The 23,650-nt window shown below is 42.7% G+C and overlaps 3 protein-coding genes and 1 long non-coding RNA gene across 5 annotated transcripts; 1 reads left to right on the forward strand and 3 right to left on the reverse strand.

Annotated features, from left to right (window-relative positions):
* Positions 1-3,438: 3,438 nt before the first annotated feature.
* LOC101772195 (DNA repair and recombination protein RAD54) lies at positions 3,439-12,141 on the reverse strand. Its single transcript, XM_004953955.2, has 21 exons — positions 11,648-12,141; positions 10,245-10,622; positions 9,936-10,022; positions 9,549-9,789; positions 9,307-9,432; positions 9,147-9,203; positions 8,943-9,029; positions 8,632-8,727; positions 8,412-8,462; positions 8,246-8,320; positions 8,075-8,161; positions 7,598-7,689; positions 7,396-7,528; positions 6,056-6,175; positions 5,867-5,980; positions 5,690-5,773; positions 5,497-5,571; positions 5,346-5,404; positions 4,511-4,703; positions 4,306-4,404; positions 3,439-3,992 (listed from the first exon to the last, which is right to left on the reverse strand). Exons 1-21 carry the CDS (start codon positions 11,965-11,967, stop codon positions 3,648-3,650), a joined length of 2,919 nt encoding a protein of 972 aa, XP_004954012.1. The 5' UTR covers positions 11,968-12,141; the 3' UTR covers positions 3,439-3,647.
* Positions 12,142-13,496: 1,355 nt separating this feature from the next.
* Positions 13,497-14,314, reverse strand: LOC101772599 (calmodulin-like protein 7). Its single transcript, XM_004953956.3, has one exon. The coding sequence runs from the start codon at positions 14,071-14,073 to the stop codon at positions 13,783-13,785; it is 291 nt and encodes a 96-aa protein (XP_004954013.1). The 5' UTR covers positions 14,074-14,314; the 3' UTR covers positions 13,497-13,782.
* A 4,915-nt stretch (positions 14,315-19,229) lies between these two features.
* Positions 19,230-19,997, reverse strand: LOC111256114. The gene is made up of 2 exons (XR_002676168.1): positions 19,487-19,997; positions 19,230-19,404 (listed from the first exon to the last, which is right to left on the reverse strand). It is a non-coding gene; the product is annotated as an uncharacterized LOC111256114 (long non-coding RNA).
* A 407-nt stretch (positions 19,998-20,404) lies between these two features.
* On the forward strand, positions 20,405-22,002 carry LOC101773005 (cell number regulator 1). Of its 2 annotated transcripts, none has more exons than XM_004953958.3 (4): positions 20,405-20,639; positions 20,761-20,832; positions 20,954-21,166; positions 21,456-22,002. In XM_004953958.3, the coding sequence occupies exons 1-4, from the start codon at positions 20,462-20,464 to the stop codon at positions 21,467-21,469; spliced, it is 477 nt and encodes a 158-aa protein (XP_004954015.1). In that variant the 5' UTR covers positions 20,405-20,461; the 3' UTR covers positions 21,470-22,002. The 2 variants fall into 2 exon arrangements, with proteins under 2 accessions (XP_004954015.1, XP_004954014.1); XM_004953957.3 differs by having other exon boundaries at positions 20,407-20,639; positions 21,575-22,002.
* The last annotated feature ends 1,648 nt before the right edge of the window (positions 22,003-23,650 follow it).

The following is a 23,650-nucleotide window of genomic DNA, read 5'->3' on the forward strand; positions in this document are numbered from 1 at the left end:
TAAAAGATTCGTCTTGCCGTTTAGCCTCCACTTATGTAATAGGTTTTGTAAATAGTCTACATTTAATACTCCTAATTAGTACCTAAACATTTGATGTGACACGTACTAAAAATAAGCAAAGGAACCAAACGCCCTCTTATTACCTTACCCCTGAACCTGAGGTACGATTATAAGGTCTGACCGGCCAATCCTACAGAAACCGCTCCTCGACTCTTCTTGCGTACCACCCTCTCCTCAGGGCCCAATTCACCGAATTTCCAGTACAACATGAATAATCAGTATCCTGTACGGTTCATTATGTTGAGGGCCGGTGTCCAAGTCGATATTATCATCATGTCTAGATTTTGTTCTCTACTACTAATACCATAAGATTATTAATGCTGATCAAGCATGTAATAATTGTCGAGCAACATCTAATAATTTAGTGGTCCATAATTGCAGGGGAGGAGATTAGCGATGTCCCAAGGCGTGGAAAACAGTCGCTTTCCTCATTGAACACTTGGCGATCCACCATGATCCACCGTGCGACACAGAATCATACATGGGGACTGTTCGAAAGCATGCAGGACGGGGGGATTTAAGGCTTCGTTCATGAACCGAATACAAAGGAACAAGAAATCAGTACGGTCCAACCGCCGACGGTGCAGGGGTGTAGGCCGGCAGTAGCTTTCTTGGAGCGGATCAGGGACCAGATGCCACTGCTGAGAACCTGAGACGAAGAGCACACAAGATGAGCCCAGAAAGCGACCGTCATTAGAAGTAAACGAATATGCTGTTCGGGGAGAAAGCGACTCCAAGTTAAGAACTCTAAATGCAGGTAATCTGCGATCAAAGCAGATTGGAGTACAAGAGCCAAGCAAAAAATAAGAAAAGTTTGACGGTCCTAACGTCAAAAGGGGAGGTAAACTTCGAAGCGACCTTCTAGAGGATAACATAAATCTGTCAGGAAACAATTTTAACGTTGTCACCACCTCACCACAAGGGTCAAAGGGCTACAGACGTACAGATGTGAAGCGACATGCCAACACATACAAAGAATTAAGAGAAGCCAGATCGTGCCAGTGTTGTGAAATCCACTTGATTAAAAACTGAAACAAATGGAAACTGAAATTCTATACTTTCCGCGATTTAAACCATCAGAGATCAGGAAGAAATCATGACCTATGAAATTGAAATTTAACCTGGCACTATAGTAAAATGAAAACGAGCATACTTAAAGAATTGCTAGCTTAAAAATGTACGGAGGTACAATCAGGCAATGAGCTGAGCACAAGCAAGGGGAGGTTGGTGACAAAATCATTAGACTGATACTTGACCGGTTTGTTATTAGCCATGGTGAGCTGGCGACATCGACCTCTCGGAATAGGACCATGTGATCCCCAAGAATCCTCCCCATTTTGGTTCCACCTCTATGACCAGGCAATGATAACACAAATCCTTGGTCTTGTGCCACCAGGTGACAACGGACCGGTCAAAGAGTTCTTGTTCCATTGCAATGTCGGTCCTATTTGTAATAAATCACAACAGCATCCCTGTTGGAAATAGGACCATTTGAAACGCATGGTAACTACTGGAGCGTTGTATTGCCTGGATGGCAAATTGACTGGCAGCAGGACAAAGCGATTAACATTGCTGTTCTTAAATTTTCACCAGTACCATGTGCCATGAAATATATTTCGCAAACTATACTGCAGGAAACATGATTCTTATGCTGAGCAGGAGAATTGTCTTGCACCATAAAAGTTAGAAAGGCAGAGTTCTAGCTCAAGTAGAGTTCTTTTCAATTTTTAACCCAGAGCTCAAGATTCAGTTGTGCAGTGTTCCAAAGCAGTGTCACTAAAGAAAAAGACAGTCCTGCTAGTCGTAAAAAGCATAGATATTTTAATTTGTCGACCGCTCTGAACAATCATGTGCTGTAAATCCTTTGAAATGTACCCTATGGCAAATAGATCATAAGGTTGGCATACCCAACTATTAATGTTCCACTCTCGTCCTTTGGGTGCCTATTGGTATTCAGAATATGGGTGCAAATAGATCATAAGGTTGTGGTGCAGTAATTTCAGAATAACAGAACATAGGGCTTGATAAAATTAGGCCTTATTGTCTAACCCCCAAATCACAAGGTAACAGGGGAGTGGGAGAACACGTCCCTATGTTTTCACCATGATCTGAAATGAGATTCTGCACCCAATGCTCCTACAAGGAGAAGGCCATATGTACAACAAATGGAGAATTCTTCTCTCAGAAGTACAGAATCACCTCAAGTGAAATTAAACCATGCTTCATGTAAAAAACAGTCTATTAAGGGACTCTCACAAGCTAACTTGCATGAAGACCCAGAATACCTCATAATGGTCAAACCGACAGAGCTTAGGCAAAGCTCTTAAGATCTAGAGCACCCATGTGAGCACATGAACAGCACTAATTCCTTTCTTCCAGTAATGTATTTAGCCATTGTGACTACACATGTGAGGGATGGGAATGAAGACCGACCCTATTGTGACCCTGACTTCTACCTTTAATCCGACAGATCTCAGCGAAAAAAGAAATAAACACCAACAGTTTTTCCCATCTAAGAGTACAGATCTCAACCATGTAGGAGGGTCAAAAGTCAATTAACGAACCAACAGAAAAATGAAGCGTGATCCCCAAAAGTAATCCCCGTATACTGCAGTAAAATTATACTTTCACAGTAATTAAGGAACACCCAACCCTGCGGCGCATGCTAAGAATTAACAGAACAGTAATTGCCAAGACTGTTTGACTTGACTATGCCAAGGGGGGGAGTGGAGTGCAAACGTCAAGCTTTTAGAACACCTCAAAAGTGTGCCTGTCACCCACATGGAAAGGCCTCAATAAAGGACAGCTGGAGGTGAAAGCATATCATCCAAGTGGCTGGTCTAGTTGTTTGTCGGAATGGCATGCTTAAATCTACCAGTTGGTCTCCTGTCCTTGGGGCAGATCTCACTCTTTTCTGAACCTTTATTTGGGAACCCGCTACACGCCGACTAACTTTGGACAGGAGGGGTACAATCCCCAAGGCCATGTGGAGAATGTAGTAATGTAGTAATGTAATCATTAGATAAACTTATCAAAACTACACTTATAATGCATGCTAAAAATAAAATAGCTTATTTTGTGACGTCATGGATGTAGACTAAGAGAAAATATTTATCAAATAGCCAAAAGCATTTAGCATTGCATCAGATAAGAAAAGCAGAAATAATACAGAATCCACATCAGACAATACAAATGTATGTATGAAAATTAAAATAGAAAGAAGCAGTCCTTTTATGGTAATATGCTACAAGAATTGGGCTTCTGGCCCTTCCGCTAGAACTGCTAGAAATGAGCTGCAAATAATAAACAGATTGTCAGCAGATAATGTTTTGTTCAGTATTTTTCAGGTTTCACAAATTAGAAGAGGTGATTAGCATCTAAAAAGTTATACTTCACTTCCATTTTAAGAAACATATCTGCTACACTTTCTGCAAAGTGATGCAAACACAAGAGAAAATTCCTAAAAATGACTAGTTAACTCACCAGCTTGCATGCGGTATTTACAAAGCAGATGACAGCTTTTAAACGAGAGACAGCAGATCACTAGATCAACATATGACATTATATACGGAGATTTGAATTCTGACTCAAACAAAGTCATCATCAGACATATCAGAAGCAACATGAAGCTTTTTAGTTTGAGGCTGATAATCTAAAGAGGGGCTGGTTTTCTTCAACCCTTGCAAACAATTTGGTGATGCGGTTCTGGACCTAGTTGGACATTTCAAAGATGAATTCTTTAAACTAAATCCCATCATCTTCAAATTCTTGCCAAGTAAAGATTGTTTTCCAGGTTTGCTAGGCGAATTGGTTTTCCCCGCTTCCTTGTCTCCATTAGCTGCTATTCCATTTGGTTGATGAGGTGCTGATCGTGCCATAGATTCAACTGGAACGAGTTTTCCATCAACCTGATTGGTGAAAACAAAAGAAACCTGCAAAATGTGCATGTGATTTGTTAACTATTGTAGTTGTTGTCTGAAAACCAACTTAAACTAAGCTCTGCAACACAGAAGCCATATACATATTCTTTGTACTTCAACGGTTTTTTCTCGTCAAAGACACATTAAATATGTTGATTACCTAGAGGCCAGCTTCTAGATCAAGATTTTTTTAAAAAAAAAAACTATCTAAATCTAATGAAGCAACGCATGAACAAACAAGTGGATCCAGTTTCATTGGAAACTAGTAACTTCTGAAGTGGAGTAGGTCAGACATAGAAATTGCAGTGAGGTCTTAGGTCATCACCTCATCACCAGCAGAACTCTGCAGTATAGTATCAGGTACCGTTGATGGATCACAATGATGTCCCCAACTTCCTAAATCTTCTTCAGAAGGTCTTCCAATCTGATAAGTGTGGGAATAGGACATAAAACGATAGCTATTGAGCTTTGAAACAGCTCCGGAAGTGTATAGTTAGACAGCAAACAAATAGGATTTCATCAAAACTTGCCTGATGATGTGAACTATTCATTTTCTGCAAACATCCAGAAATCTCTCCAAATCCACCAATATCAATATAATCTTGCACTCCTGGCAGCGAAGACTTATGCTCAGTTGCTCCTAAATCAAAACCATTACCATCTAAAAGCGAATTCCCATCCTTGTTACAGCGGCTACACTTCAAATTTTCATGTATTTCAGACCTGTGCACCAAATGCAGGTAAGCAACTATATAATGCAAGGTATCGACTAAGGTACTGCATTTTGATAACAATAGTGAATACAGATGGCCAATTGCAAATGTTGAAAAATTGCAATGACAGGTTAATATAGGTTAAGCTTGAGAATTGATTAGAAGTCTGATTTAATCCAAAATAGCAAGCTTAATGGTTCGATATTATGTTGTCTAAAGAAAATACTGTCCACGTACAGGGCGCGATAATGATCTGAATTTGCCAAACAATTTATCAGTCTACAGTGACATGCACTTTACACAAGAATATGCCATCTTCTTAGTCCTCAATTCCTCACAACCGAATTTGAATGTGAAATCTATTGGTAATTACACCACCTTAATTGAATGAAAACTGATACAACATTCTATATCAACTGGATGAACAATAAGGTTGGCTACAAAAAGGTCAGCACAGTTTGATGGTAACAATTAAACAAAAATAGATAGCTATGTTTTCTAACCCAGTTCTCCATTTATCCAATGCCAGGTCCAATTTTATTAATCAGCTGGTTCCTATTGTCTTTCGGAACTCATTTGCAGATGCCGTTCCCTACTGGTAACAAGATGATCAAAGAAGGATAAGATGTATATTCAGAGGAACAGATTTAACCTGACTTGTTCATGAAAAGTAAAAAGATCACGTAGGTCTTCTGTTGAAAGAGAACTCCCCTGCAAAAAGTAAGATGAGAAATCAATATATTTGGCACCTAAAAATATTAGAAGGAAAGTAAAAGTCACTCCAAGACTCCAAGTACATGAACCTGCATTTTGTTGTCCGTTTGCTCCTGCTGAATAACTTTCTGGAGGCCTTCCTTTGACATTTGACGTTGATATACCTATAGAAGGATGAAGCATATCAAATTAGCAACACCAGAAAATAATCACGATCCCTTGAGTAGACAATGAAGAGGAATGAGAAAAGACAACTAAAATACAAGTTCCAGGGTTGGCAACCTTCTCCTCAATGGTTCCTGTGCTTAAGAACCTGTAAATGTGGACTCTCTTTTTTTGTCCATCTCTCCATACTCGAGCAGCAGCCTTTCCAGATGGCAATAGATCACATAGGTGAGATAAGGCACACAGCAAAAGAACCTTCAAAAGGTGATGATCAAGAGATGCATAGATATTAACCTGCTTATCGTTGGCAGGGTTCCAATCAGGGTCAAAGAGAACCAAACGATTTCCTCCTACCAAATTAAGCCCACAACCACCCGCCTTGCTACTTAGTAGAAAGACGAACTCATCCTGCCAAATACAGTAATTTGAGATATACTGGTATACTGTAACAGTTATTCAGGACACCGGGCAGATTTTATGTACCCTAGATAGATCATTGAATTGGTTCACCAGCTTTTGCCTTTTACTAATGGATGTTGCTCCATCAAGTCTAACATATGGGTATCTTCTTTCCCGACATAATTGAACAAACAGGTCTAATGTCTGATGCAAAAGAAAAAATGGCAACAATTAGTCATTTCAAACTTTGAGGGTATCCAAAAGCAATTAGTTACAATAAGTAGTATTCTTCATGAATAGAGACAGAGGCGAAGCTTAGGACCGAAATGATGGTGGTCACTGGATTGGTGGTGCGCCGCTTCACTACGTATCCAAAAAAAGGGCGTACCCAGAGATGAAAGCTCCCACCAGTGCTTCACTACATATCTAAAACATAAAATTTTATATGGTCCATATGAGCCAGTTATCACTGTTTATTTTTCTTCACCCTGGTCCATGTGCACCACCTACCACACTCTAACGTCGCCCCTGAACAGAAACAAAGTGCACTTTTAAAGCACTGCATGTTTTCATTTGATGACAAGCATGCACGACAGAGGTCAGCAGATCTTCTTAAGATGTGTAGAAATGAGGGTGTGTGCACAAACAAACACACTGGATATATCATTTTTGCGGTCATAGAAGGTAAGTAGGTAACCAAACATATGTCCCAGAATAGAGTGAGACTGTGAGGCAAATATGTTGTATTGGTTATCCTAACACAAAGTACAGTGTGCTGATCTTAAGTAGGCATGCCCAATCTGTATTCTTTAGAGTTCCAGGGAGCAAGCCCCATTCCATCACATTGAAGTCAGGACCAAAGATTACATCAATCTGCTCTGACCCTCACGTCCAGAGCTGCACAGCAAGCCGCTTAGTCTTAAGCCACTTGCCAATCTGTATCTTGTTGTACCAGCAGAACTTTTGTATCATTGGACAGAGCAGCCAATTACGGGACTGCTGGTTAAGTTGTTAAACACGTATCATTTGAAGCTTTCTCTGGTTTTCCATGCTGTAAGGATCTGGTATGATCATAAACAAGATAGTAAAGGCAATGCAGATTTTAGGATTGGTAGTGGCTTACCACTTTCCCATTGTTTTTCAGAAGTAATTAATACATTAATTTCAAGAGCCTCAGTTGCCCTTTTGGTTTTAGTAGCTAGTAAGAGCTATAGCATAGGAAAAAATTCTAGGTAGCAATTATATTGGGATGCATTCAGTATTTCTGAAACAAAGATTTAGTCACCAGTTAGCTGTATACTTTAACGTTTCCTCTACTGTAAAAAATTGTGTTCATCTAAGACAACAGATCTTGCTGTGGGGACTTAGTACATAAACTATACCTTATGACATCATATCGAAGTATTGCGCTATAAATGCCTGACCTGAGTATAATTTGATACAAGGACAATACGATCATCAGTTTTCTGACGCAGATGCCCCAGTAATCTTGCCAATACATGCATTTTTCCAGATAGTTCTACCCACATTCCTCCTCCACCAGTCCATGATCCAGATCTTTGCATAAAATAAATAGTGTTTGTAAGTTGATTCAGCAAAATAAAAAGATAGAGAAGTGTGAAATACCTTCCTGAAAACAGTTCAGGTGGAAAAAAGCGCAGACAATCATCAAAACCAGAGCCACCTGAATTGTTACTTTTTATGGTGTCATAGATCAGCTGCAATATGAAGACAGGCAACCGACAAATATATCATGGATTTTTCTTATAACCAAAAAGATGAATTACAAATCCATGATGCCCAGAAAACAACAGTAATACAAGCTCTCTGCCCAGAGTTCTAGCCTGTTTTCCTGTTTTGTGGAGTGATATCGCTATCAATCTGTTAGAGAGCACACTATCATGGAAAAATTATATACCGTCAAGAGGCTAGAATTCTGAGAATTCCAGAATAAAATACAGAATAGTATGTGTTAATAATCAGGAGAAATTTACATTGTTCTTGCTTAATCCTACTGTTTGAAAAAGTTATAGTGGGCAACAAATTGTTCTGCAGAAAGTAAACTGTTTAAGACACTTCAGTTGAAACACTAAAATTATTTACCTTTGGATGGTTGCATAATTTCTTAAGTGCAGTAATGTATGCCAGAATTTTGGATTGCTTTGCTTCCTCAGATATCAGGCGTTTAACCTGAAAGGGTCAATAACAGACCATAAAACATTTACCTAATAAAAATCATTTGAGACCAAAAGCAATATAAAATTAGGTCCTCACATTTTTGGAATGTATGAAGTGGTTGTACAGTGTTGTCTGCAAAGGAGTCAGCTTGCAGCACACAACTTCAACAATCTATACAGCAACAATGTTAGGCAAGGCAGATAAAGCATTTAAAAAAGGCGAAATCTATTTTAAAAATGTTTAAGCAGACAGAAAAGCATACCTTTGGAGGCAAGTGATTGGATAACAGAGCGTTTGTTCTTCTCAATATAAACTGAATATCATAAAGAAACCATCACAATGCAATTAGTCTCCAGCTAGCAGAAAACAGCATAAGCGAATACATCCAAATAACTTTAATGGTGTAAAACAGCATACCAAGCGCATCATAAACAGTGAAATACTCTGTACTATGAATAAACTTCTCAGCAGGAAAGACTTGCCTGATTTATTTTTGCACTAAGCTCTGCAGATCTCTCAGATCCCAACTTCTTTTCTTCTGCACTTGCAGTGGGTTCTCTTCCGCAAATGATCGGTGCCTTCATTTAGGGGTGAATGGTATAGAGGCAAACAGAGAGGAAAAGTTTGTGATTATAAGCGCAGAAGTAAATTAAAAATACTTAATGACAGTTCTAATCATGCGTTCCCCTAAAACACCGTTAAGCATACATGAAAATACCGATTATCTGTGAGCGAACAGCTGTAACTAGTAATTCGGCAGTACAGCCTGATTCATGTCAAGTTCCATACTTACTTCATAATATCGGCGGAAATATGAAGCGTCCCCCAAAACCCCTGGATTTGTGAAATTCACCATTGAATAGAATTCTTCCAAATCATTCTGCAGCATCAGAAAATATTGAATAAATCAATTTTCAAATGAATTGTTCCAAAATAGGTGTTTTCGTTCTTTTTTGGTTGCTAGGTGGGGGTGGGGGTGGTGGATACCAAAAAATACCTGCATTGGGGTACCGGACAAGAGGATGCGCCGTTTACAAGGAAGGGCAGCCAACGCCTGCACATTATGGATTTTAGTACTTTCAGCAGAAACAAAGCTGAAGATGAACCCAAAGCACAAATGAATAGTGTGTATAGAATGACATCATAAACCGATGAACCTTATTTGTCAGTGTCTGATCATTTTTCAGCCTGTGGGCCTCATCGCATATCAGAAGGTCACAGCTGCCTGGTCTTTCAAATTTTGAAGAATGCATGCGGAACGTCTCATAAGATATGATAAGTACCTGAAGATGATTCATACCCAACATATATTTTGAGCATACATTGTCGTCAACTTGCAGTTACAATTTCATTTAGTATAGCATTATATAAAGAAAATAATGAGTAAACAAAAGAAAACCTGAAGACGGCTCAAGGGTTTTAAGAAACTTTCTATCCCGGAAAGAACATCGGCGCGCGTGCTTTCACAGAGTGCAAGCAGCTGCACTCTGCCTTTTAACCACTTAATTATCTCAGATTCCCAGTTGCTGACTAAGCTTGTGGGGGTTACAATGACAGCCCTTTTAACCATTGGCTTATCATCAAAGCCTTGACAAAGAAGGGTGTATAGTAAAGTGATTGACTGTAAAGTCTTCCCCAATCTGGACAAGTACAAAGTAAAGGTTAGAAGTAGCTTTTTATCACAGTGATCAAATGAACGGTTGGAAAAACCGTTAGTATACTAGTATTGCATATTGCATGAAAGTTTAATAATGAAAAGAGAGGGCAGGATTGCCTAGCTTATTACCCCATATCATCAGCTAAAATGCAACCAGAAATACCATCATCACTCAACGACCCAGAGACACAATCAAACATAAACTGAACTCCTTCCCTGCATTAGAACAAACATTTAAAGAGATGCATTCTGAAGTTAGTCATAACTATCATCGTACAACTGATTTCACAACAAAGAACAAAATAGATTTTCTTAAAAAACATACTTTAGTCTTGAATGACAGATATAATTGCAATACACCATATCAATGTCACCAAAAATCAAGATCAAGTGTGTAAGATTGCTCAGAGGGAAAACAACAACAGAAGAGCGCAATACCTTTGATGGGGTCGGAGGTAACGTACAAGCAGGTGATCAACTTCGATTGCAGCAGAATCACAGTTTTCCTTGTCACATTCCTCACGTTGCCATAAAATCAATGGTTCTATGCCAGGTGGAAGAGGTTCCTCCTTTTCTGATGAACTAACACTGGCAGCAGCAGGTGATTGTGGAAGATTATGTGTAACCGCAAATGTCTGTGTTGAACCCCACGGGACAAATCTTTTACGAGCTGAAAGGCGCCGAGCAAGCTGCTCATTATTCTCACTATATCCATTTTGACATGGAGGCTTGAATGGCTTGCGAGCTATTGCCGCGGCATCAGAAACCGAAAGAATACGTGGAATGAGCGGCTGCCTCCTTACAACCAGGTTACCCCTGACAGAAAACAGAGAAAGATAGTCAAACATGATAATGCTAATGTGCTTGTTAGTTTTTTAGTCTATCAGGGAAAAACCATCTTCTGTCTGATTAGCAAACAATTATCTATTTTGTAGGCATATTGGACTACTGACTTGAACCAAGAACTTCTCAGTGGGGCCCATGCATGTATTGTGAATTCCACCAGCCAATCAATATAATAATGAAAGCAATGCATATGCATGGCATATTATATAGAACAAATGTGCAACATTATCAGTTGTTTAAGTTTAACATGTTCCTTGCAGATTGTCCCTTGTCTCAGAAAATTGATAAACTCTTGGCATTACATGCTATCAGGTAGTTGAATTTAGAAAACATTTCATAATATTTCTGGAAATGTTATTCACTTGTCAAACTTCTTTGACATTATTGTTGTCTCATCATGCATAATTTACTACACCAGCACACATTAAGTTAGACAGAGGGCTTAAACCAACTAATCACATTCAAGGCTTCAGCCATTGGATATTATAGAACAAATTCCTTCAGGAATTAAACCCATCAAATACTTGAGAACAATCGGCACATTTTTAGCTTTCCAATTACACGGGCTTAGCTCCACATGGGAATGGGGGGTTAAACCCTAGTGTATAATTGTCCAAACAAGCCAGTTGTATGTGATTGGTCTTTGGTTTATGTGATGGAACTATTATGCTAAACTTGCAAAGAGTATTAAAAGCGCCTATAAGTGAATTGCCTTATTCAAACACTTCGAAAGAAAAGGTGTGGACTCAGGTGTGGACTGAAGTGAAGGATACTGAATGTGAATGCTGAACTCACATCAGAAACTCACAAGGCTATCATCAAAATTCATAGGTATTCATCGAGGACTACCCCCACCCCCCAATCCAGATCCATGCGTATTCAAACCTTAGTAATTCGCGATATTGCGTCAATTAGTACAGCACCAGCTCGCGGACACATACATCGAAGACGAGATCCACTAATCCAGCGGCAGAAATGACGGCATTAGAGCGTACCTGACCAGAGCATCGACGTTCTGCGATTTCCTCTCCCTATCGGGCGCCATAACCCCGCGCCTCCCACCCTGAAGTGGCCGCCCGCCGTCGCCGCCGTCGCCGCTGTCGCTGCTACCTCGTTCCTCCGCTTCGTCGCCGCCGCCGGCGTCACTGGTTTCCCCCACGTATTCGTCGTCGTCGTCATCCGCCTCGGCCCCGCGCTCCGCCTCCGACTCCGAGTCGTCAGAGTCAGATGAGATGCCGACGATCTCTTCCTCCTCCTCCTCCTCCTCCTCGCCGCCGTCGACGCCGAGTCGGTTGTGCTTGCTCCTCGAGGGCATCACCTCGCCTCCTAAAGTGAAATCAGCAGAAATGGTGTGGATGGAGCGGCCTCCGGATGCTTCGATTGCTGCTTCGGCTTGGGGGATTAGAAAGTGGAGAGGCGGGTTCGATTGGAGTTGGGGACTGGAACTGGACGAATTGGGGTGGAGGCGCTGCGAAATTTTTGGCGGTAGAAAATGGGAAGCGTGCAGGGGAAGATGCGGGAAACAGGAGAGAGATGGAGCTGTAACTGGGCCAACAGCGCCTCTCCTGAATTGCAACCTTAGAGGCCGATAGCAGCCCAACGTAGTTAACTAGCCCACCTGAATTGGATTCCGTACAAGATCCAATTCGCGCAGGCCCACCCAACCCAAAATTTGGTAGCCGACCCGATGGGCCACGTGAAAAATTGCGGTTTGTGGCTCAGCACTGTGCTCGCCACATTAGGAGCACTGCCCATATCATTTAAGAGAGAAGACGAAATTTAGGCATACATAAGGTTCGATTACATAAAAGATCAAACAACTCAGAAACCAGGGCTCCTTCTTTTGTCACCAGGGAAATTTGTATGTGTTGGAAAAAAATTTATCGAAAACGTACGAGAGCTGCGCTTCATTGTATTATGAGGCTGAAATAGAGTTTACATTAGCTTTTACAACGCGGAGCGTCTCGCGCTCACCCTAAAACTAAGACTGCATTATACTATTACATAAAAAGAGAGCAACCCTCAAACAGACGGTGGTTCGCTGAATCTCAGTGGGGAACCAACTCACCGAGGTGTGTCGCCCCCGCTGCAACCCACATTGACATCTCTTGAAGAATTTTGCCCTGCAGTTGGATGGCCGAAAGAGACTGTCCATCAAAAAGTCTGCTATTCCGTTCCTTCCATAGATGCCAAGCCGTGAGCATGAAGATGGAGTTTAGACCTTTGCGGTGTGCTCTCGGCTGAATTCTTCTCAGATGTTGCCACCAGGACTCGAGCGAGGAAAGGTTCTGCATGAAGCTACAGAGGCAGTTAGCAGAGTTCAGAACTCCCCACCATACTTCCTTCGCATAGCTGCAATTGACCAGGATGTGGTCTGCTGTTTCATGTTCTTGGTCGCAGAGCCAACAATTGTCATGCGCTTGAAGTCCATGGCGCCTTCGCCGATCAGCTCCAGATTTTTCTTCCTTGATGCAAGCCAGATGAAGAATTTGATTTTCTGTGGCGCCCATGATTTCCAGATCCTTTGTGAACCAGAGAAGCTCATGCTTCCCTGATGGAGCATCGCATAGGCCGATTTGGAGGTGTATTGGCCATTGCTTGTCCAACGCCAGATGTAAACATCTTCAGCAGCAGATAGCTGAACTTCTGAGATACGAACCCAGAGATGCAAATATTCATAAATCGCTTGTACAGTTAGAGATCAGAAATGGACCTTATCCATTGCCCATTGTGCAATCCTTGAGCCACTGTCTGCCGTCGTCTTGACCTTATGTGTTGAAAATTTTGAATTAGCTTGTCATTACCTGAAGTTGCATTTACAAATCCGCGCATGCATTTACACAGGAAATCTGTGAAACTTAATGATCGATAATGTTGAACCTTTATAATGTACAAATTCATAAAAGCGATTGTTGCGTGATGAAGTATATACTACAACTTATTCTACTCCTCGGACTTATTTAGTATTCTAGCCCTAGATCACGAAAGTTTGCATTCAGCAAACACGGCAGAATGAACCCACCGAGAATGGTTAATTACCAAACTTTCGCAGCACACGACTATACAAATGATGTTTAGCTGTTTACGTTACAGTACTTCACTCTATTTTTACAAAGAAAACCACCGATCCCTACTCCTCCAGCTGGCTCATCTTGATGTGGAGGTGCTTGTACGCGAAGGCGTAAAGCCTGCCCATCTCGTCAGCGTCCACGGCGCCGTTGCGGTTGGCGTCGACCGCTCGCATCGCCTCCCTCGCCTTCCACCACGCGAACCACAGGTTGACGCTTCGCAGCGCCTCCTCCAGCTCCTCCCGACTGATCCGGCCGTCGCCGTCCGCGTCGAACTGGCTCAGCCACGCCCTGAACTCCTCCACCGTCGTCTCCCCCTGCGGCAGCCCGCGGTAGTACCGCATGAACGCCATTGCCACGCTACTCCTCTCCTGTATGCCTCTGATGATGGTTTTCCAGTATCCACGAGACCGTGACCTGTAGATAACAACGGCCAACGGGGCTGTATATATACTGTCCCCTGGTCTGCGTGGTTAGGCCGGAAGGCGCCGGAGATTTTGCAGTTCGGTTGCTGCACGTTTGGTGCGAGCTCGACGCCGGTCGTGGACGAGGACGACACGGGGGCGTGGAATTCGGTGCATTGTTAGGCAGAGGAGAATCGACGAGTTGATCCTCGGAGGCGGGTGTGTTTTTCGACAGATGGTTAAGATTCTTTGCTTGAAACGAGAAGGCCGGCATCAGAATTCGTGGACGGGATGGGCACGGGGGTGAACTGAAGAATCGGATGCCTTCTACATTTGCTGCGCATGCATTGTTCATGCTGTCATGCAGTGGTCCTGCTGCCTGCTTCTGCTCGGTTGGTGCTTGGTGGTATATCTGGCAATAATGTTTGAAGTGCTGAAGCAATGACGAGACAAGGAGAACAAGTATTGATACAGGGGATGTACATTCATGCTGTCAGTCGTAACCAAGTAAGCATTCTCTGTTTCTAGAAGATGGTCGAGACGCGACATTGCTCAGAGATTCGTAACAACTAGGTTGCTTCTGAGAAGCAAATAACCCATGGGCTTAGCCATTAGGTAACCGTTGGTCAGGAATTTCAGCAAATCTTAAGTTGATGCAGCCTTTACGTCTCACAGCTGGTAGTGTATTGAACTTCCAAAGTTTCTCCCATGTGAGGAGCAGTCTTCGAGGCCGAGCAAACCAACGCGTACTACCCTTTTTCAGTCTCCTGACACATAGAACTTCAAGAAAATCGAATCTTTACCTAACTCGTGACAACCTTTAGGAGGTGTTTGGATATAAGGTGCTAAACTTTAACAGTATCACATCAGATGTTCGGATACTAATTAGGAGGACTAAACATGAGCTAATTATAAAACTAATTGCAGAACTCTGTGCTAATCGCGAGACAAATCTATTAAGTCTAATTAATCTATCATTAGCAAATGGTTACTGTAGCACCACATTGTCAAATCATGGACTAATTAGGCTTCATAGATTCGTCTCGTGAATTATACTCCATCTGTGCAATCAGTTTTGTAATTAGACTATGTTTAATACTTCTAATTAGCATCCAAACATCCGATGTGATAGGTACAGATAGCACCATCCAAACTTTAGGGGGTGTTTGGATACGAGGTGCTAAACTTTAACAGTGTCACATCGGATGTTCGGATGCTAATTAGGAGGACTAAACATGAGCTAATTATAAAACTAATTGCAGAACCATGTGCTAATTCGCGAGACGAATCTATTAAGCCTAATTAATTCATCATTAGCAAATGGTTACTGTAGCACCACATTGTCAAATCATGGACTAATTAGGTTTAATAGATTCGTCTCGCAAATTATACTTCATCTGTGCAATTAGTTTTGTAATTAGCCTATATTTAATACTTCTAATTAGCATCCAAACATCCAATGTGACAGGTGTTAAACTTTACCATGTGTTCCCAAACACGGGCTTAATAGGGTGTTTCCTACAGATAGCACCATCATAAGAGCAGGCTCAATAATGGGCGATACGCCAAGCACGTCAGCACTGCTGCTGACATGGAAGAGAGAGGGTAGGAGAGAGAAGGCTCGCTTGGCGCTACATCCGTCGATCAGCGCAACGAGTTTCGATGCAGGTCATGGGTCCCGTGCATGTGCATGCAAGGATGGTTGCGAGAGAGATGACCGGTGGGTGGGAAAGATTAAAAAATTTAATGTGATGTACCAAGAGACAAGTTGTTGTACAATCTTTCTACATGCTTGTCTATATAAACTGATCTGTCAATTTTTAGAGACAAGTGCTTGTCTCTTTTATTGGTCTTGCTCTAAGCAAAATGAGCTGGTTAATGCTAAATAAGAGGATCGGATTTTGTCGGTCTTCCACTTCTGTTAGTCAGATTCTGAATCATGAGGTTAGCACTTTGCAATGACTCATTGCGTTGGAGTACAAGTCATCCACTTCTCATTTCCCCTGGTAGCTGGCAATATGCTTATTCCGTTTTACCTTTTTTAAATACTATGATTGTGCTCGTACGTTACGGAAACAAAACATTTATATTGTAATGTATGGAGCATTCAATAAGACAATAATAATGTGAAAATTCTACGGCACCTGTTGGATACAAATATTTCAAATTAAATACAACTATACTGTAAAGTACACAACCATATTGTAAAGTATGTTACATCATATGTCACGAACCTCTTATCTGCTGTTGGCGACCCTGCTTTTCCCTTTCTCTTTCTCTAAAAAATAGAGATGACAAGTAAGGAATGTTCTTTACATTGTCTTTTCTCCTTCACCTTTTTTGCAAGGGTATGCGGGTCATCTCAAAGTAGCAGGAATTTCATCGTGGATACATCTTATCAATGTCAACCTTGGTTAGTGTTTTTGAACACTACTATCTATTCTCTGTCCCTTGTAATTGTTTATTAAAATGGTCTCGATTTATAGTGCGAGGGGCTCCAAACTGATTTTCATGGATGATGAGCCTTCCTATTTGTACATGTAGATCGTCCCTCTTTGCGTATTTTACAGTTTATAGGTTTTTATAGAACTTAGATGTTTGTAGCTGATTTCACTTGTACATGCCCTTTTCGTACTTCTGCACCACTCCTTACTCCTTAATGTCATCTACTTTGTTTATTATGTTCACGAGGTGAGGCCATGAAAAAGTGCTGCTTTCGCTACCCATGAATATGATTCATTCAAGTGAGAGGCAGAAAAATAATGCAGATAATCTTTTCTCCAGTGTGTGAAAATACCGTTATTAAGTACCTGGTTCCTTTCATGCATGGCGGAATCTTATTGATCCATTCATGGTTCTGGTTCTAACATATGGTGAATGCGTGGCTAACCAAATTTCAGCAGGTTGACGTTTGTTATATATCTAATTAATCTTATTGACATGTGTTTAGGCACACTAATTATTAATTTTTCCTACAGCTTCATCCAGAAACTATACCCCTCCATCAACCACAAATAGCTCATGTTCAGAAACACATTACTTATTAAGTGTATCATCCGAGTGTTCTTCTTGAGTTCTTCTTCAAAGAATGAAAAAAAATCCTATTTCAACTTTAGAATTGGCTACAGCAAGGTAGTAACTTGAATATTATTAATTTTTGATGGGATGTTCATTGTTACTTGATGTACGCTGAGTTTTCCTTCAGACAACAATGTTATTTTTTCTCTAAACTAAAATATGTGTGTTGAGTTTGTCTAAACTCAGAATTGAGTTTAGTTGTAAAGTTAATAATTTCCTTTTCATGTAATTGAGTTTTACTTGAAAAACAAGGTTGTTTGTTCCTAAAACAGGAGGATAAAGATACATATGAATGGGGTTACAAATAATGAACTAAGCAGTCGAGCATTTTTCTTTTTAAAGGTTAGGGTGCTCTCTATAATATTTGTTTGGGGTTTTCTTAGAACCCTTCTGTGTTCCATAGATTCATTTGACCTTCGAGCCTAAAATTATTGCCAGTTAACCAATTTGCTTGCACATCTCATGTAGTTTTTGCTAACTTCCAGGGAACCTAGGGGTACAGGCCTGCTGATTATACATGGAACTATTCCTGCTGATAGGATTTCTTTGTTTAAAAATGTGATTGGATCAAGCTAATTCCACCCACATAGCATATACTCTATTAGTGTGCGGGTTATATTATCTCATAAGGTTTATTTTCTTGCCTAAGCAATGCATTCATATATTGATTTTTTTTTACAGTTCCCTCAACATCAATCTTTGTTTCCTGACCACTTTATCTGCTAACACATGTTCTCAAAGCAGGTTTTGGATAGACCTAAGATACAGCTGTCCTGCCAGATTGCTGTTTTTGCAAGTTACAGGATCCATCTTTTCCCCTTGGCACAGACGTAGATGGCACCTTACAGTATATAGTCCTTCTAATATGTTATACTCCAATCCTGTATTCTATTGTCATTCGGCTTTGATCTTTTCCCTTTGGCATAGAGGTAGATGGCACCTTATATACTATAGTCCTTCTAATGTGTTATGCTCCAATCCTGTATTCTATTGTCATTCGGCTTTGCTAACTCTTTTGCTGATTATATATCGATTGTTCATCTTCCTCTTTTTATTAATTGCAGAGCTACTAAGATGTTGTACCAGATATCAAAGCCGACCATAGGTGTAGGCCAACTGAAAGCTTGAAATGAGCAACAAGTGATTTGTGCTGGATAAAAAGGTGTGTTGCAACTCCTTTCGTACTTTGGTAGTGCAGTAATTTTTGTTTAAATTGGTTTTCCTACATGATATCTCCATGCACAAATGTGAATGACATGATCGATCTCCCCATTCAATGAGTAGGTTTACCTGAACTCTGAACTTGATTCTTATTCACTTCATTTTGAGAAAATACTATGAAAACAATCTTGAGTTGTTAATGGAATCAGTATTTCAAATGAGCTACTAACAGAGCTTTGTTTTGTCCACACTATCCCCATGTAGGAAAAACCCTTCCTCCCAAATTGCTGTCATTTAGAAAACATCTAGGTATGTAATAACTCCATTAGTTTACATAATAGAGAATCAATATGCAGGAGGAATAGCACCTGACTCGCACCACCTCTACATACACCTTTAATTCGCAGCTTTGGTGGTGACATACTCTCAACCATTCGAGCTAAGAGGTCGCCACCTAACATCAATGTTTTTATGCATTAGCCGTCTCTTATTATTTTGCACCATGACCTCTACTTCCAGTTACAATGTTTCTTTTCCTTTTTGAAGATGCTGTCGCATCTTTGTCCATGCATTGCTATTCCAAAGTGTAGAGTTATGAAGAAATTCAGTTCCGGTGTTTTAGGTACGAAGCTAAGTGAAGTATAATGTGTACACTAATCCTGACAACACAGACCATCCATGCCTTCCCTACGAGCACAGCGTTAGCGCACCAACCATCCTAGTATATATATGTTCTGAGCATCCTCAGTACCATCCACCTTCAGTGACAGTTCTGCTGCAGCCACCGTGAAGTGATCAACTGATCATAGCCTCAGCCACATTATTCTAGATGATGATCTTGATTTGATGTTTATGAGAAGTGATCATATTCATATAACTGAGCTGCCCTTTTCTTTTGAATGAAATGTAGTGATCATTATTGATATTACAACAGATATGTTTGTCAATCCAAGGCATGACCATGTTTTTTCTTCTGCAGATGCAGAAAAGGAAAACCTACGCCTATTGCCCAATGAGGTGCCACCAGGTTCTTGAGGCATGCTGCACCCAGAGAGATCCATCAATTTCAAGGCTCCCTCGAGGAAAACATAGAGGGGGAAAAGATAATGGGTGATTGTCGTACCTCCGGTGATGTGTAGATTGCGCTGGAAGGACGCGATCTTGACGTTGCCGCCGGCGAGGAGGGCCTGCCTCTCGACGTCGACGATGCTGGTGTTCCACGGTGGTTTTGGTAGGGCTTGTCGACGACGGCACGGTGACGGCATGGCTCCGACGACGGCGCGGTGGTGATCTCGCTGAGTCGCAGGGAGAGCGAGGAGAGGAGGAGGGCGTGCGGCGGCGGCACAGGGCACGGTCGAAGAGGCGTCAGAGGGCGGTCACGTCGCGGATGTTGCCGGGCGTGGGGGGCGCAAAACCATCGGATGCCTTCCTAGCGGTGGCGAGGCTTCGTGCGTCGGGGGCGTCGGATGGAGGGGAGGGTTGGACGGCGCGGAGATGGCTCGCACGCCGAGGACACTGATCGCACGGCGCAAGATCGCAGTTGGCGTAGCGAAGGCTCGCCCGCCTGCGGTAACACCAAAAAAAAGATCCGACTTTTGATTTTTTTAGGAGTAGAGATTCATGTAACGTGTGCCAAGCGCCATCCTCTTATTTATACGTATCTCGTAGGGGAATAAAGATAATATATGTTGTGATGGTGCATCAGAATGTGCATATGTGCTAGTAATATCCTATGCCAATGATATGATGCTCAGTTCTTCAGTAACCTGCCAACCCCTTTTTTCATATGAACTGCACCTGCATCAGATTTCCGTTCAAAAGGAGCACACTCTTGCTTACACCTGAACGAAACGTACATGGCTACTGTACCAGCATATTATAGCAAATATCACAAGTATCCAAGAGGAGGAAGCTTCAGCCCAGCCGTGGTGCATTATTCAGTGCCAGTATGTGACCTGTCGGAGGAGACTCTTGAATCGAGTCGCTGCCTGGGCCCTGGCTGCCTGGCTCATACGCGGAGGGAATCATTAAAAGCGGAACCGGGTCCTGCCTTGCGCGTTGCCCCTCGCGCATAAACAACAGATCGCACTCCCAAGCAATGTATCCCTCGGCCCCTCCGGACGCGTATAACAAGTTCACCACCGGAGCTCCGCCAACGGCGCCGCCGCCGGCAGCGTACCAGCAGCACGGGGCGAACATGAACCCTTCGCGCCCCGGCGGCGCGCTGAGGACGTGGTCCACCGGCCTTTTCCACTGCATGGACGACCCGGGGAACTGTAAGCCGCCGTCCCTCTTCTTCTTCTTCTTCAGAGTTCAGAGCAACGGCTGCCACGCCATGGCCACTGAAGCTTTGGTTACTTACTAGTGCTCCACTTCCATTTTATTTCGTGGACTCAGGTCTCATCACTTGCCTGTGCCCGTGCATCACGTTCGGCCAGATCGCTGACATCGTGGACAAAGGAACCTGCTGTGAGTTCTTTCTCTTCTCCTTTCTTTCAACTTCCTGCTCAAAGATTTTGCCGAAAGTATCAAAAAAAAAAAGAAAGAGGTTGCCGATTCAACGCTGCAAAATTGAATCTTGATTTCGCAGCGTGTATTGCGAGTGGGCTGCTCTATGGGCTCATCTGCGCCTCGACGGGGATGGGGTGCCTCTACTCGTGCCTCTATCGATCCAGGCTGAGGGCCGAGTACGACCTGGAGGAGGGGGAGTGCCCCGACTTCCTGGTGCACTGCTGCTGCGAGCACCTGGCGCTGTGCCAGGAGTACCGCGAGCTCAAGAACCGCGGCTTCGACCTGGGGATCGGTAAGCGCTCGCTTTGCCTTGCTTTGCTTCGCTTCAATCTCAAGTTCTCAGGTTCTGGCCTAGTGTTTAGCTACATTTAGACTTTTTTAAAGTTAAATATTTTTCAACTTTAACTACGAATAGAGAAATAATTATAGAGATATAAAAATAATGCCAGTAAATTTATCGTGAAACCAACTATTATAATATAACTTTTTTATTTGAAGTAAATTATTTTTAGAGGTATTGTTGGTTAAAGTTAAAAAGATTTGATTTAAAAAAAAGCTAAACGTACCTTAAAATTTTTTAGGACGAACGGAGTAGTTAGCTTCAACCAGCGCCACCAATTTTTTGGGTGTGGTGTGTGGATGATGTGCTCAACTGCTCATACGTACTGAACACTGACGCGTCGTGTCTGTGCGCGAGAAGGTTGGGATGCCAACGTGGATCGGCAGAGGCGAGGCGTCGCCGGAGGCGCGGTGATGGGGGCGCCGGCCATGCCGCTCGGCATGATTAGATAGGTGATGGATGTGAAGGGGCGGTGCTTAGCTTCCAACTTCCGTGGTCCTTGTGTTGCACTGTCGTTCATCTTTTTCTCGTCTTGCGAGTGGAGATCAGAATGCATGTACTTTCTTTCCTTTTCCCCATCGCAGAGTGCCTGTGTTTAAGTTGGTTGTGCATTTGTGTATTGCCTACTGTAGCTACTTAGCATCTGCAATTGTACTCTTAAGTGCCGTGGGCTTTGGTTGTGTGTACATACATTCCATTCATGCTTGTTGTAATCCGTAATCCGTATGTACTAAAAGGTATGGATTTGACAATTCGGTTCAGAGATCTCAAGGTAATCTTACAAGATATCAAGCGGGGGTTCGGATATACCGAACACATTTGGAATAATGCGTGCATGTATTTTCTGAGAAGAACAAATTCAGCAGATTCTACAAAACATGAAGGGCCTCTGTTATTTTTTAAAAAAAAAAGCATAGAAAGTTAGCAACCTTGGTGTTACCGGTACTGACCTACTGTGGTTCAATTATACTCCACACCTTTCAGAAAAATAAAAAAAAACACTACATGCGAAATGTTGCAGATATGTCTATGTATTTTTCCAGAAAACTCGTCAGGGTGATAGACGTTTGATTTAAGACGAAAAACAAAACATGTTACCACGGAACACCTGGCACGAGTGTGTAATTGTAAACTATTGGTCCACAATTCAAGTGAACCAAACTATAGAAAACCTTTGTTTCTACTTGTAATCATGAAAAAAGTAGTTGTTACGCGAAGTAACGAAGGTTAGAACGTAAACGTATGACACGTTTTGTTATGGTGGGCAGTGGCCGAAATTTTGCCGTGTGGGCGGACATTTGACACAAACCCCTCCCTCCCCGATTTTGCACATTTCTACAAAACACCAGGATTTTGGGATACAGGGATGGCACTTGGTTGGCCTCCCGCTACAGATCTCGCAAGAGGAGGATCGCCGTGGCAGTGGGTTAATTTACAAGAACACGCCGATTATTCAATCTATAAAGGTTTCCCAAATTAAATGGAAATTTCAGTTTTTTTTTGAAAGAAGAAAAATCAGGTCTAAAACAAAAAAAGTCAAGGAAACAAGGAGCCGGCCCATGATAGACGGGCGAAGAAAGGGATGGATGGCTCAGAAGACCCACACTTGCTGTATTTCCCTTACAACGGCCCACCACACAGGGCTCTTGTTTGTATTGGGCTCTTTATCTGGGCTCAGGCTTCCGTCACAAACGCTGTTTCGGGGCTTCCGGCCTTTCGGGGTTGGAACTTGGAAGCATGAGCCGCTGTCGTCCGTCCGGGCAGCTTCCCCGGCAGGCAGAGCATCATGGCGCCGCGCCGCCGCCGCCGAGCGCGGAGGTTCCCCAGCTCCGCCACGCGGCAAGGGCTCTGCCTCCGTCCGTCCATCCACTCCACCCGTTGTTCCGGCCAAGTTTCTTCGAACCGGCCAGTAATCACCGACGCGCGCGGAGAGGCGACGGCTGTTCTCTCTGCCCCCCGCACAGTGCGAATCCGCCCAGCGGCAAGCCCATGTGGGCACCGAGCGCTACGGCAGCGACATGATGATATCGTGTCATGCTGCCCGTGTAGCCGGGCAGTAAAAGCGGTGTGTCCATGCCCGGTGACTCCGCCCGCGCCCACGTCTCGACTCGGAGCCACGGATAGCTCCAGGTGGCGCTGCTGCAACGCGTGCTTGCAACAATTATGCCCGCTCACCGACGGGAGACGATGATGGAACCACGGCCTAACGCGTGATTTTGCGTGCACGCTGCTGTTTTCCTGGCCTGTTACTCGTGCCGTGGCGAGACAATTTTGCCGCATGCATCTCTCAGTGACAGGCTCACTAGCCACTTCACTTCGGACGAGCCACTTCAGATTGACGGCTCCCATTTCCTATCAATGCCTTAAGGGGGTGTTTGGCCAGGAGGGGCTAAATTTTAGCCCCTGTCACATCGGATGTTTGGACACTAATTAGGA

The sequence above is a fragment of the Setaria italica genome, chromosome I, assembly GCF_000263155.2.
Source record: "Setaria italica strain Yugu1 chromosome I, Setaria_italica_v2.0, whole genome shotgun sequence".
Taxonomy (NCBI): domain Eukaryota; kingdom Viridiplantae; phylum Streptophyta; class Magnoliopsida; order Poales; family Poaceae; genus Setaria; species Setaria italica.